At 46.0% G+C, this 14,560-nt stretch overlaps 1 protein-coding gene across 1 annotated transcript in view; it reads right to left on the reverse strand.

The window, feature by feature from the left end:
• The window catches only part of LOC124556105 (feline leukemia virus subgroup C receptor-related protein 2-like), a 158,148-nt gene extending 150,234 nt beyond the window's left edge, over positions 1 to 7,914 (reverse strand). Inside the window, exons 1-2 of the mRNA XM_047130129.1 lie at positions 7,886 to 7,914; positions 119 to 362 (exon numbers count right to left, since the gene is read on the reverse strand). Coding sequence (XP_046986085.1) covers positions 119 to 362; positions 7,886 to 7,914 — 273 coding nt within the window. The remainder of the gene's footprint in view (positions 1 to 118; positions 363 to 7,885) is intronic.
• Positions 7,915 to 14,560: the final 6,646 nt, after the last annotated feature.

Raw genomic sequence — 14,560 nt, forward strand, 5'->3', positions numbered from 1 at the left:
GAGGAGGAGGAGAGGATGTGTGCACTATATGTGCCACATGGGTACGTGGGCGAAGCAATGCGTAAAAGACTAGTAAGCTCATAAAGACAACAAATTGTATGAGATGTCCTGGACGCACCTGATTGCCGAAGACGCCGAGCGCACAGGCAGTGGACACCTCGTTGGCGCCGAACCAAAGGAAGGCGACGGTGGGTGGCACGGTGAGCACGAAGACCTGCGCGACAGCGGCGATCGACTGCGCCACCAGCAGCAGCCAGAAGCGGCCGGGAGCCACGGCCAACACCTTCAGCCACGTCGCCGCAGCGTTCAGAGCAGCACCCAGCAGAATGGACAGCCGCAGACCCTGCAAGCAGCTCTTATCGCTATTGCAACATAATCAGTACACCAGACAAAAAATAGGACATATCACGCTAATGCCCTCTTCCCGAATTCACAGCCCTCCAGATCTCGGCTCAAAATATTCTTGATACCGAGAGCTGACTGTAACTCGAATTAGAAAGTTCTGAGATATCTAGCGAGTCATGAAACGTATATCGGAAAGGCAGATTAGCCACCATAGGAGTGGCAGTGTTCAATACAGTTAACAAAAATATTGTCCCTATTGACGTAGAAGTTGAGTGTTACAGTGAAGTTACAAGGTCACGTATAACAGGCCTAGATAAAACTAACTTAATTGTTGGATGTTTTTAGCAGCCACCCTATTCCACCGCGACAGTTATAGAGTCATTCAAAATGAAGCATACTGTCGGAAGCTTGTAGATACCCAGATCACGCAGTAATAGTTGGAGGCGACTTTAATTTAGACAGGGACGTCTATGGACTCCTTGCGTGGGGTACAGACAGCCAGTCTTGCGAAATACTTTTGAACACGTCTTCAGAAAACTGCTATGAGCAGCTAGTTCGGCAGCTCATGCCCAATGAAAATATCTTAAATCTTGTAGCTACACAGGCTGGACGTTATCGACGGCGTCAGTGCTGTGATGGGGATTAGTGATCATGATATCATACCGACTACGGTTACGAATGTTAATAAGTCAGTCAAGGAGGCTAGGAGAGTATTTCTGCTAGCAAGAGTAGATAACCAGTTGTTAGCATCTCACTTAAACAATGAACTGACATCACTTAACTCCAGTAACAGGGACGCAGGGAAATTATGGACAAAGTTTAAACAGACTGTAAATCGTGCTCTGGCGAACTACGTGCCTGGTAAGTGGATTAAGGGCGGAAAAGACCAACCATGGGTTAACAACGAAATTCGGAAAATGCTGAGGAGGCAGAGGCTGTTGTACTCTCAGTTCAAAAGAGAAAGCGCAGAGATTCGTGCGCCTGTGAAAAGATCTATGCGAGAAACATACAACTGCCACCACCACATCTTAGCAAAAAGTCTGGCTGATAACACGAGAAAATAATTCTGGTCCTATGTAAAATCGCTAAGCGGGTCTAAGGCTTCGACCCAGTCACTCGTTGACCCGTCTCGGGTGGCAGTTGAAGGTAGCAAAAGGAAAGCCGAAGTTTAACACCACACCGGTGTTACTTATGATTTAATGTTTGACCTTTTGAAGACTACTATGTGTTATATTTTAGTGTATGACTTGAGCAACTCAGCTCTTAAATCACTACATCTTTGACGATATGTTCTTCATGTAATTACCTCACCTTCTGACGAAGTCACCCTTAGAGGAGGGCCGAAGTGGCCGTGCGGTTATAGGCGCTGCAGTCTGGAACCGCGAGACCGCTACGGTCGCAGGTTCGAATCCTGCCTCGGGCATGGATGTGTGTGATGTCCTTAGGTTAGTTAGGTTTAACTAGTTCTAAGTTCTAGGGGACTAATGACCTCAGAAGTTGAGTCCCATAGTGCTCAGAGCCATTTGAACCATTTCACCCTTAGAGGTGACGAAACCTGGTCAAGGTATATAGAAAACCTATGCAACCGGTTGGCTGATTTTTACATATTTTAAAAAAAAGTTTAAAATTTCACTTTTGATAAATCGTTTACGCATGATAATCGTACAAACATACCGTCATTTGACCATCGGACAAACTCCCGTATAGTATTAAGCATCTCTGGCATGAAGAAACAATTGAAACAGTTGAAAACAAATTAGTCGCCAGATCCGGATGAAATACCAGCTCGGTTTTACAAAGATTACTCTATGGCATCGTCCCCTTAATTAGCTTGCCTTTTTCGCGAATATCTCGCCCAACGCTAAGTCCCAAGCAGCTAGAAAAAAGAGCAGGTGACTGCTGTACATAAGAAAGGTAAAAGAATGGACCCGCGTATTTACAAACAATACCTTAACATCGATTTGCTGCAAAATTCTTGAACATGTTGTTAGTTCAAATGTGATAAATTTTATCGAGATCGAGAAACTTATGTCCCCAAATCAGCACAGTTTTACAAAGCATCCCTTGTGTGAAACTCAGCTTGACCCTTTCTCACAAGATATACTGCCAAGGCCAAGGCCAACAGACAGGTTCTTTATTCCTAGGTTTCCGGAAAGTGTTTGATACGCTGCCCCGTTGCAGGCTGTTAAAGAAGGTACGAGCATGTGGACTAGGTCCACAGATATGTCAGTGGCTCGAAGACTTCTTAAGTTACAGCACCCAGTATGTTGCACTCGACGACGAGTGCTCATCAGAGACGAGGGCATCATCAGGAGTGCCCCCCCGGTAAGTGTGACTGGACAGCTATTATTTTCTGTATACATAAATGATCTGCTGGTCTGAGTGGACAGCAAACTGCAGTTGTGTGCTGATGATGGTGTGGTGTGCGGGAATGTGTCGAAACTGAGTGAATGTACTGACGTTGAACTACATTCGTGTTTCACTTAGTGGAAATTATCGGCGGATGTTCTTAGGATTCAGTTGAAGGTGGTGTATTAAGTGTTAGCGGGATAGATATACCAGTCCAATGACCGACTTTCGGATTATTTCTGAAAGCAGGTAGATATAAGGCTTTAATTATTGACATTGGAGTTGTGAGAAGTCTAATTCTGTCCTACGGGCCATTGCGAGGCTGGTGGCCTTTATTGAGGCTTATTTTACGTGTATGGCAGTGCAGAGAATTCATACGCGTCCGCTAATCCTATCAAATCTATGAATCAGTACGTCGCGTAACTCGTCCCTCGCTCCGCCTTTCACCGAGAGTGCGTGGATTCTGTCCGCGACCTTGATGTGACTTAGTGCAGCGCCACGGATGCTCCGTGGCACAGACAAAAGGAGCGTTTCAAATGCAACTGAGTAAGTACGGCTGGCATCCATTTCTGACATCTAGCACTGCACAGAAATGGAGAATAATTCAAATGGTTCAAATGGCTCTGAGCACTATAGTACTTAAAAGCTGAGGTCATCAGTCCCCTAGAACTTAGAACCACTTAAACCTAACTAACCTAAGGACATCACATACATCCATGCCCGAGGCAGGACTCGAACCTGCGACCGTAGCGGTCGCGCGGTTCCAGACTGAAGCGCCTAGAACCACTCGGTCACTCCGGTCGGACGGAGAATAATTGGTACAATAAATTTCGCAGTACCACACAGTACTCCTGTATCTGCAACAAAAAAAAATTCTAATATCCCTTTTCTCAGCAGTATGCATACAGGTTCGGAGAGAGGTGGTGACATTATTTCTGTAGCAGATAGTTCCGCTTACAGATGCTGCGACTTCAAGGGTCGCAAAAAACTCGACACATGGGGATGGCCCTTGGCCTGCTGCAGGAGAAAAATACCAGGCCAGTTGGATGAATCAACAGTCTGTATCTCGTCTTTGAAGCTTTTGTTGCACCAATTCACCAATACACCTGTTACCTCAATTTTCCGTCCTTGGAATTTGATTTGTAGCTTTTTTATCGTATGTTTTCGTTTAAGACGATTCTGGTTTTGTTCACCGATATTGTTTCGAGCTTTCATTACTCGCTGTCGCAACGTTCAATCCTTACTGTGTTTTCGGCTATCGAGTTAGCGTCGATCTTGGTATCCGCACGCTAAGTGCCGTATTTCGCAGCATGATCTGCGTACATTGTGTGAAGCCACGACGCAAAAGCAACAACCACTGAAAATACTTTAGCTGCATATCCACGCTAGAGTTCTGGAAAAACGTACCTACTTACGCCACTATCCGCTCTCTAATACTCTTTGCTGTGGACGTCGAATGATGCGGAGTAGTTTATATCCGTTGGGATATCTTTCCGTATACTATCATGCAACATCATTACCGCGTGAAAGCGGTGTATCGATAATTTTATTGTTTATGTTCTGTACAGCTTACAATTATAACGAGATCAAATGACGATGGGAAGCTGCAACGCATATCAGGAATGCTATTACTAGGCGCAGTCCGTGTATCCATCGTACACTGATGGACAGCAGGATACATAACTAAGCTACCAAGCACAATACGAAAACAGACTGACGCATGGTTTTCAAACTTCGAAGCTCCACAGCACCCAAATTATGATTTCTGGACAAATATTTTCTCTTGAAAAATGTCCTGTCGGTCGTCCAGCACACCATTCTAAATGTTGCCTATGTTTTTCTGACATCCCATTGTATTACCAGAAGTTAAGCAACCTTATATACTATATTTACGAGAGTGGTTAGAAAAGTCCACTGCAGGAAAAGGGTAATCTAGGAAATTCAAAAACATACAAAATTATTAATTCTCTAGTAGGAGCAGATATTACTTTTCCACGTGGTCACCATGGTTGTCAAGCATTTGTTCCATCGGTAAGCCAATCTATCGGAACAGTTATAAAAGAAACCATGGTTCAGGTTTAGGGGCGCTTAACAGCGGCCTCCTGTACACTGGCGTCGATTTTAGATTGGTGAACGACCAGATGCTTCTTTAACGATCCGAAGTGATGAAAATTGATTGGTGTGAGATCCGTTCTGTATGGATAGAGTTCTAATAGCGTCCATTGGTAACGCTGAACAATCTCACGCGTAACCGAGTCCGTATGAGGTTGTGTGTTGTGCATCAAAACGACAACTTTCGAAAGCAATGCTGGTTGTTTGCACCGAATCGCGTTCTACAACCATGCAACATGGTACACTGACTAGCAGCATTCTCGGTTTCTCCATGGATGAAGAAATCACCCAGCATTACATCCAACGTGTCCCAAATGACCGGATCCTTAACTTTCTTCGGGGCTAATGTTGTTTTAATCTCCTAATTTGGGGTTGGGAGGGGGAGCGGGAGGAGATGCATGCCATTAGCGATTTCTGCGTCTCAGGTGTACACATGGTACACCCACGTTTTGTTTATTGTGACGATACTTTGCAGTAATCGATCACCCACCCGGGTGTTACCGCATTAAGTCCTGGTACAAGAACCCTATCCGCTTGGTTTTATTCCCTTACAAGGGACCCAACCCGGCTTCGCACTCATAGCAGAATGTATCTACTTCCAGACGACATCACTGGCCTTATGTATTTTGTTTGTGTCCACGAATAAAATTCAGAGGAGTGAATGTCATCACTTTCATTTATCTTACTCGATGTAAGCAGCGCACGTCAGGAGGGATTAATCTTATGTGTTCCATACTGAATTGGTGTTTGGTGTGACATCTCGTGGCAATGATGCGAGCACATTGTGATGTCAGTAATAAATGATACAACCAATGTAAAGACGGTATGTGAATCATGGGCATATATGTGTGTGAGTGATTCAATATGTGTCGAAGGCTGGCTGCCGTGGCACAAATAAAAGGAAATATAAGGAAATACACACATGATCTACATGTTTAGATCGTGTTACAGCACTCCTCTTGTGAAGATTGGTGCGCACCGTGCTGTATTGTTGAGACTCATTGCCGACAGTTCTTTGTCGTGGACTCTTTATAGCAGACTTCTTCACCGTGCCACGCAATGAATAGTGTTCACATGTAGGTTCGATTCAAGGAAAGCAGAAAGCTGAAATGTGACTCATCTATTGTGCTGCTAAAAGAAAGTAATGTACGTAACAGAAACAAAGTTGCTGAAGTATTTTTTGGGAGAACGTTTTACTTCAAGCATAAAAAATTAAAACATCACATATTTTGGATTCGCACGTTTTTCCACTAAGCAACTGTTCTCAAACGATGGCAGGGAAATTATTCATTAAAAATACTTGATCACTTCAAACTGTAAGTCTCACATCAAAGCTTGATGATGAGGTGTTTATCATTTCGCCATCGGTTATATTTATTACTATACTTGAAAGCATAGTATCCACGTGGCATGTTTCAGTATTCAACCACTGAGCATTTGTTGGCGAGAAATTTCTTTCTTTTAGAAATCCATAAGAAGGACCGAATGTAATAACTCGAATTAGAGGTGAAATTAATGACTGTGAAAAGGTTGTTTAATTCGGGTAATTATTGGCTACACCCTCGTGGAACCAACTATCCTTCCACAAAGCCTCACGGGTGAGATATACACTGGAGCGCCAAAGAAAATAGTATAGGCATGAGCATTCAAATACAGAGATAAGTAAACAGGCAGAATACGGCGATGCGGTCAGCAACGCCTATATAAAGCAACAAGTGTCTGGAGCAGTTGCTAGATCGCTTACTGCTGCTACAGTGGTAGGCTAACAAGATTTAAGTGAGTTTGAACGTGGTGTTATAGTCGGCGCACGAGCGATGGGACACAGCATCTCCGAGGTAGCGATGAAGTGGGGATTTTCACTTAGGACCACTTCACAAGTGTACCGTGAATATCAGGAATCTGGTAAAACATCAAGTCTCCGACATCGCCGGGGCCGGAAAAAGATCCTGCAAGAACGAGACTAACGACGACTGAAGAGAATCGTTCAGCGTGACAGAATTGCTGTAGATTTCAATTCTGAGCCATCAACAAGTGTCAGCATGCGAACCATTCAACGAAACATCATCGATACGCTCGTGTACCCTTGGTGATTGCGTGACACAAAGCTTTACGCTTCGCCTGGGCCCGTCAACACCGACATTGGATGTCGATGACTGGAAACATGTTGCCTGGTCGGACGAGTCTCGTTTCAAATTGTATCGTGCGGATGGACGTGTACGGGTATGGAGACAACCTCATGAATCCCTTGGACCCTGCATGTCAGCAGGGGACTGTTCAAACTGGTGGAGGCTCTATAATGATGTGGAGTGTGTGCAGTTTGAGTGATATGGGACCCCTAATACGCCTAGATACAACTCTGACAGGTAACACGTACGTAAGCATTCTGTCTGATCACCTGCATCCATTCATGTCCACTGTGCATTCCGACGGTCTTGGTCAATTCCAGCAGGACAACGTGATATCCAACACGTCCAAAATTGCTACAGACTGGCTCCAGGAACGCTCTTCTGAGTTTAAACACATCCGCTGTCCACCAAACTCCCCAGATATGAATATTATGGAGCATGTCTGGGATGCCTTGCCACGTGCTGTTCAGAAGAGATCTCCATCGCCTCGTACACTTAGGGATTTATGGACCGACCTGCAGGATTCATGGTGTCAGTTCCCTCCAGCACTACTTCAGACATTAGTCGAGTCCATGCCACGTTGTGTTGCGGCACTCAGCGTGCTCGCTGGGGCCCTACACGATAACAGGGTGATGTTCAAATGGTTCAAATGGCTCTGAGCACTATGGGACTTAACTTCTGAGGTCATCAGTCCCCTAGAACTTAGAACTACTTAAACTTAACTAACCTAATGACATCACACACATCCATGCCCGAGGCAGGATTCGAACCTGCGACCGTAGCGGTCACGCGGTTCCAAACTGAAGCGCCTAGAACCGCACGGCCACACCGGCCGGCAACAGGGTAATGTACCAGTTTCTGTGGCTCTTCGGTGTATGTGTACTTCCTGCCGGTGGACCTGCGTCCCCTTCTGGAAGACGTATCTTTGGTGGTACTAAAGGTAATGTAATTACCACATGATTATGCCCCAGCCCACAACCATCTTGAGTGAGGAGGCTAAAACACTAGTGCAGACAGAACATTCGCCGGCCGGGGTGGCCGAGCGGTTCTAGGCGCTACAGTCTGGAACCGCAAGACCGCTGCGGTCGCTGGTTCGAATCCTGCCTCGGGCATGGATGTGTGTGATGTCCTTAGGTTAGTTAGGTTTAAGTAGTTCTAAGTTCTAGGGGACTGATGACCTCAGAAGTTAAGTCCCATAGTGCTCAGAGCCATTTGAACCATTTGAACAGAACATTCCCACTTTAGTGGTGTGTTCTCATGTGTTCTTTCAGTCACTGAAACCTGCACTGTAAAAGACCTTTAATCTCCACCTACAAGTTGGGGTATCTCCCTTGGAACACATTTTCGGTCACTTGTCCATATGAGTTATCATGGCTTAAATTCAAATCCATTGTACTGAGGCAACTGAGTCGTTTATATCAAATAAATTAATAAAGGTGGTGGTGATCCCCCACAGAACACAAAATAGGTCTCAACATTTTCAGAAGCAACGAAAAAAGCATGCCAAATTTAAAAGAACACAAAATATCCAAGACTGGCGATGTTTTATTGAAGCTCGAAACTTAGAGCAGACTTCAATGCGAGATGCTTCCACTCTGAAACGCTGTTTCAAAATCTGAAAGAAAATCAAAAGAGCTTCTTGTCGTATGTAAAAATAGTCCACCGGCAAGACGCAATCAGTGCGCGATACCAATTGTAATATTACCAGTGACAGCGTCACTAAAGCGGAGTTATTAAACAGTTTTCCGAAATTCCTTCAGCAAATAAGTTGAAGTAAATATTCCATAATTTTTTGATTCTTATTCTCTCTGGGATATTTTCGTGCCGTTTGTCCCTATTAGTAAAGTCACCTTGCATATTTCCTACAGCCGCAGGGTGTCTCTCCGAAGAGTTGTCAGGCGCATTTTTTCTGGTAGTCCGTAGATATCTGCAATTTCATTTTTGCAATGTATAACAGAAGTCAGACCAAACAATTACTGCTCATCATGTTTTAATGAGACGCCCTGTGTAGACGGTTTGTTGGTTAGTTTCCCATTACAAACAAAATGATTATTAAAGCGGAGTTTTACGTTCACATTTGATAGAGCGGTCCAAAATCAGTCTATTGCGATATTCGTTTTATCGATATGTATCAACAGAGACACTAAAACTCGAAGAATAACCAGGACTCCAGCAGTGGCTACTCAGCGCTGTTGCATGGCGGTAGCAGTTAGGGCTGACAATGGCGGTGCTGTCGCTAGAAGATTGTGTGCGCTCATTAAAATCCAGAAGTAACATTTGATTTAAAAAAATGATAAGAGCGCTAAATCCCATAAGAATAACACAGACCGGAAGTGAATTCTTCTGCAACACGGGTTAAGTAAACATAAGGCACGCTGAAAATTTCTAAGTCCGAATCAAGGTCACGCGTAGTGAGCAGCGTACAGCGCGAGACACCAAGGTCACGCGCTTTAACACGCGTACACAATGTAAATGCAGTAGCGTCATAACACGGCGTACACAATATAAATGCAGCCGCGCCGAGTTCTTCTCATTAGCAGCATCCGGTACTGAGGCAGCTGCAGGCTCATTCGACTCGAGGCAGCCGCACGTTACGCATCGCCATGCCGTACAGGAGGAGAATGTATAGAAGAAGGAGCAGACTTCCAGTGTACAAGACAGTGGACACCTTTTCAATTACACCAAATGAGACTGGTCAACAGGAGTTATTACAAGGACCTATTACTTTTGTTGGTTGCAAGATTCAATTTTCTTGTACTACAACAGGACTGTTGGCCCAGATTGTCCCACTCCTCAACGGTGATTCGGCGTCGATCCCTCATAGTGGTTGGTCGCTCACGTCGTCCACAAACAGTTCTTTTCAATCTATCCCAGGCATGTTCGATAGGGTTCATGTCTGTGTCGATATCCTGAAGGATGTCATTCACAATATGTGCACAATGGGGGCGGGGGGGAATTGTCGTCCATGAAGAAGAATGCCTTGCCAATATGCTGCCGTTATGGTTACACTATCGGTCGGAGGATGGCATTCACGTATCGTACAGCCGTTACGGCGCCTTCCACGACCACCAACGGCGTACGTCGGCTCCACATATGCCACCCCAAAACAACAGGGAACCTCCACCTTGCTGCACTTGCTGGACAGGGTGTCTAAGGCGTTCAGCCTAGCCAGGTTACCTCCAAGCACGTCTCTGACGATTGTCTGGTTGAAGGCATATGCGACACTCATTGGTGAAGAGAACGTGATTCCAATCCTGAGCGGTCCATTCGGCATGTTGTTGGGCCCATCTGTACCGCGCTGCATGGTATAGTGGTTGCAAAGATGGACCTCGATATGGACGTCGGGAATGAAGTTGCGCATCATGCAACCTATTGCACACGCTTTGAGTCGTAACACGACGTCCTGTGGCTGCACGAAAAGCATTATTCAACATGGTGGCGTTGCTGTCAGGGTTCCTCCGAGCCATTTGCCGTAGGTAGCGGTCATCCACGGCAGTAGTAGCCCTTGGGCGGCCTGAGCGAGGCATTTCATAGACAGGTGTTTCTGTATCTCCTCCATGTCCGAACAGCATCGCTTTGGTTCACTCCGAGACGCCTGGACATTTTCCTTGTTGAGAGCCCTTCCTGGCACAAAGTAACAATGCGGACGCGATCGAACCGCGGTATTGACCGTCTAGGCATGGCTGAAGTACAGACACCACGATCCGTGTACCTCCTTCCTGGCGGAATGACTGGAACTGATCGGCTGTCAGACCCCCTCCGTCTAATAGGCGCTGCTCATGCATTGTTGTTTACATCTTTGGGCGGGTTTAGTGACATCTCTGAACAGTCAAAGGGACTGTGTCTGTGATACAATATCCACAGTCAACGTCTATCTTCAGGTCTTTTGGGAACTGGGGTGATGCAAAACTTTTTTTGATGTGTGTATAAAGGAGAAGGGTCATGCCTGATAGATATCGTACCTGAAATGGTTTACCCATGATTCATGGCTCTTGCCAGACGGCTGCTGTTCAGATATTGCCGGAGGGTGTGCTTTGCAACGGTTGTGGTATCTTCAGGCATACACAACCCAGATAACAAAGCATACAAGAACCAGAGTCAAAGGTACAGATGTGGCACTAAGGATAACCATTTGCTGTAAATAATCCTTAGAGCTCCATTCAGTAACGTGCGCAGTCGAACGGTCAAGGGTGATCTGTCCTTCTTCCCGAACGAATAGATCATTGAAAGATTTCAAAAGAATTACTTTGGTATTATTTGGTAGTGCTGGCAGGTTGTCGGGATGGATCAATACCAGGGGGGCTCAGATAAGTAATGTGGGATCTGTTTCATACAACAGATATGTGCATTACTTAGCTTGGTAGTGGGTGTGACTACATCACAGGAGGAGCTGTTGAAGTGTAATCCACTATCAAAGTGACTCGGTAGGTAGGCGAGATAAAAGGATGATCGTAGCAAAGTAGGACAACAATACTGAGTTGTGGCACAGTGTATAGTAATCTGTTGCCAACAGGGACGAACCAATGTTCGTCTATTGCAACGATAGTGCAAGGGCAAGGAGATGTTTTAGCAGGCTCCAAAAATAGTGTGATCTCCCTGTCGTTCACCTCAGTTCTAAGGGATAAGGTAGAACATAAATAGTTGCTGGTGTGAATGGAAGATTGAACGGCATCAAGCGGCATAACTGAGTGCGTCTGACGGTCTTTGCTCACCACTAAAATATCTCTGGTTTACCATATGACGGCCGGCCGGAGTGGCCGAGGGGTTCTAGGCGCTTCAGTCTGGAGCCGCGCGACCGCTACGGTCGCAGGTTCGAATCCTGCCTCGGGCATGGATGTGTGTGATGTCCTTAGGTTAGCTAGGTTTAAGTAGTTCTAATTTATAGGGGACTGATGGCCTCAGCTGTTAAGTCCCATAGTGCTCAGAGCCAATTTGAATAGTGATAGATATTACGTGCATGATGCCAGAATCAAACGACAGTCAAATAACATGGAAGTAGCAAGGAGGTATTCCGGTAAAAATGGAAATGAGCGTTTGGCGTCATTGGCCGGGAGGCCCCTTGCAGGGCAGGCCCGGCCGCCTTGGTGCAGGTCTTATTACATTCGACGCCACATTGGGCGGCCTGTGCGCCGGGTGGGGATGAAATGATGATGAAGACACCACAACACACAGTCCCTGAGCGGGGGAAATCTCCAACCCAGCCGGTAACCGAACCCGGGACCGTAGGACGGCAATCCGTCACGCTTACCACTTTTTTTTTTTTAATCTCATTTTGTTTGCATTCGTTAGTTGCATCTGCTCGGGGCGGACGTCGTAAGACACCCGTCTTAGTTCGTTGTTGATCGGTGAACTCAGTTTTTTTTTTTATTACAGAGGGCAGCTAACCCTCTGACCGAACACGCTGAGCTACCGTGCCGTCATCGAACAATGTAAGGTAGGCACGAGGTTAACTATAATGGTTTTTGATGACATCTGCTCGATTCATGAGACTGCTCGCCCAGATATCGACAACGTTAACTACTGCCAGTCCTTGTGGGAACAACCTGTTTCTAACACATTTCATATTCGGACGACTACCCTACCGTCGCAACTATTGTTAAAAGAACAGTGTGGCATTTACTTGGTGCACGTACGAGGGGCGTTCAATAAGTTATGCAACGCTTCTTTTTCTACAATAGGCTGGTCCTATTCAGGATTCCAATACACGATATTATTCCCCACTATTTTGGCCACAAAACTCTATGTTTCAACATCTCCGTTCACTGTGACGGCCTTAAACCACCTTACTGGGGAGGCATGTTTGTCGTTATGGTACCCGTTCTAGTGATCGACATAGAAGCCAACGTCTTGCAGCATCAGTAACCTCCCCATCATCCACACACTGTTTCCCATGGACTGCAATGAGCCAAACAGATGGAAGTCGGAAGGCGATACATCCGGGCTGTAGCGTGGATGAGGAAGAACTTTCAAATGAAGTTTTTTGAGCTCCTCTCGGATGCGCAGACTTGTGCAAGACCTTGCATTGTCATGGAGAAGGAGAATTCCGTTTTGATTTTTGTGGTGACGAACACGCTGAAGTCCTTTCTTCTATTTCCTGGGGGTAGCACAATACACTTTAGAGTTGATTGTAGCACCACGAGGTAGGACATCAAACAGAATAACCCCTTCAGAGCCCCAGAAGACCGTCGCCATGACTTCAAAGGCTGAGGGTGCGGTTTTGAACTTTTCTTAGCAGGAGACATGGTGTGGATCACTCCATAGATTGCCGTTTTGTTTCCCGTTCGAAGTGATGAACCCATGTGTCATCGCCTGTGACGCTGGTTGACAAGAATTTGTCACACCCAGCCTCGTATTGCGCAAGCCACTTCGCACAGACGATCCTTCGTTGTTCTGTATGGTCTACTATATTGGAACAACCAACGTTCTATTCCAAAGTACCGTTATCCTATATGGCTGCCGTGACGTCACAGGCACACCCCCAGTGACGTCACAGACACACCCTCAGTGACGTCATCAAAGATGACGGATTTTGGTGGGAAGTTTGAATTTTGGCGGGAAGAAGATCAGTTGGGCTACCTCCACTTACATAACCCCCCTCCCCCCCCCCCCCCAGGAAATGGCGGGAAGTTCAAATTCCAACATCATAATGCGTCACACCTAGGAAAATGTCGGGAAAAGTGGACTTGTCTTTATTATGTAACCAATTTCAAGCATGTGTGTTCGCCACTGGGTCTAGACTCGAACTGGCTTAGTTCATACTGTCGCCACCAGAGAGCGCCACTGTGATGTCAGATCATGACGCAAGTACCGTTATTCAAGATGGCTGCACCCAGTGTATCCAACACGTGGCTTGGTACACAGAGGACGATGTCTTGACGTCAGCTGATGACGCGAGTACCATTATTCAAGAGTGCTCTGACATCCCGAACACGCCACGCCGTCTGACAGTTTGTGAACACGTCGGGGCTGTTGACAGCTGCCGCGTCGTCTGACAGTTAGCGAGCACATGGGACTGACGGAAGAGACGTCCAGTTGATGTCAGTTCGCTTCGGTCTAAGCATATTCGTATGCTCGACATATACCATTGAAGATCAGCTGCTCACCCCCTATCCTCGTGACCGTGCCGAATATGTTCTATCGATGAGTTATTGGTGTCTGAGAGGGATGAGTTTAACAGCTATGTTGTTTGTAAGCATACAGTCGAGGACTGCCCCATAGCCTCCTACATGCGGTATGGAAGTGCGCATTAATGGTCGAACATATGAAGAGGAAGAATACGCTCTTGCAAATAAATGCCTTGCAGCGAGATGCTTTAAAGATGCATTACCCATCTTATGGAAACATGTGCTATTGTTGGAACTGTCTGCCTTTTCTAAAAGCACCATATAAGCTCCCAGCCCAGAAGAGACGACTGCCTCCGATCCAGCAGACCAAAGAACTGATGTATTTCACGAGCTCACCACTAGAGGGCACATCGATACGTCATGTGATCACACGATTCAGCCAATATGAACACAGCATCATGATGACGCAGGTGGATGGTACATAAGGGGGACTCAGCAGCTACTCGACCTCTGTTCAGGTCAGTCAGTCAGTCAAGAAGAAGCTTCAGTCACCACAGCAGCAGC

Source organism: Schistocerca americana, chromosome X (assembly GCF_021461395.2).
Source record: "Schistocerca americana isolate TAMUIC-IGC-003095 chromosome X, iqSchAmer2.1, whole genome shotgun sequence".
Classification (NCBI taxonomy): domain Eukaryota; kingdom Metazoa; phylum Arthropoda; class Insecta; order Orthoptera; family Acrididae; genus Schistocerca; species Schistocerca americana.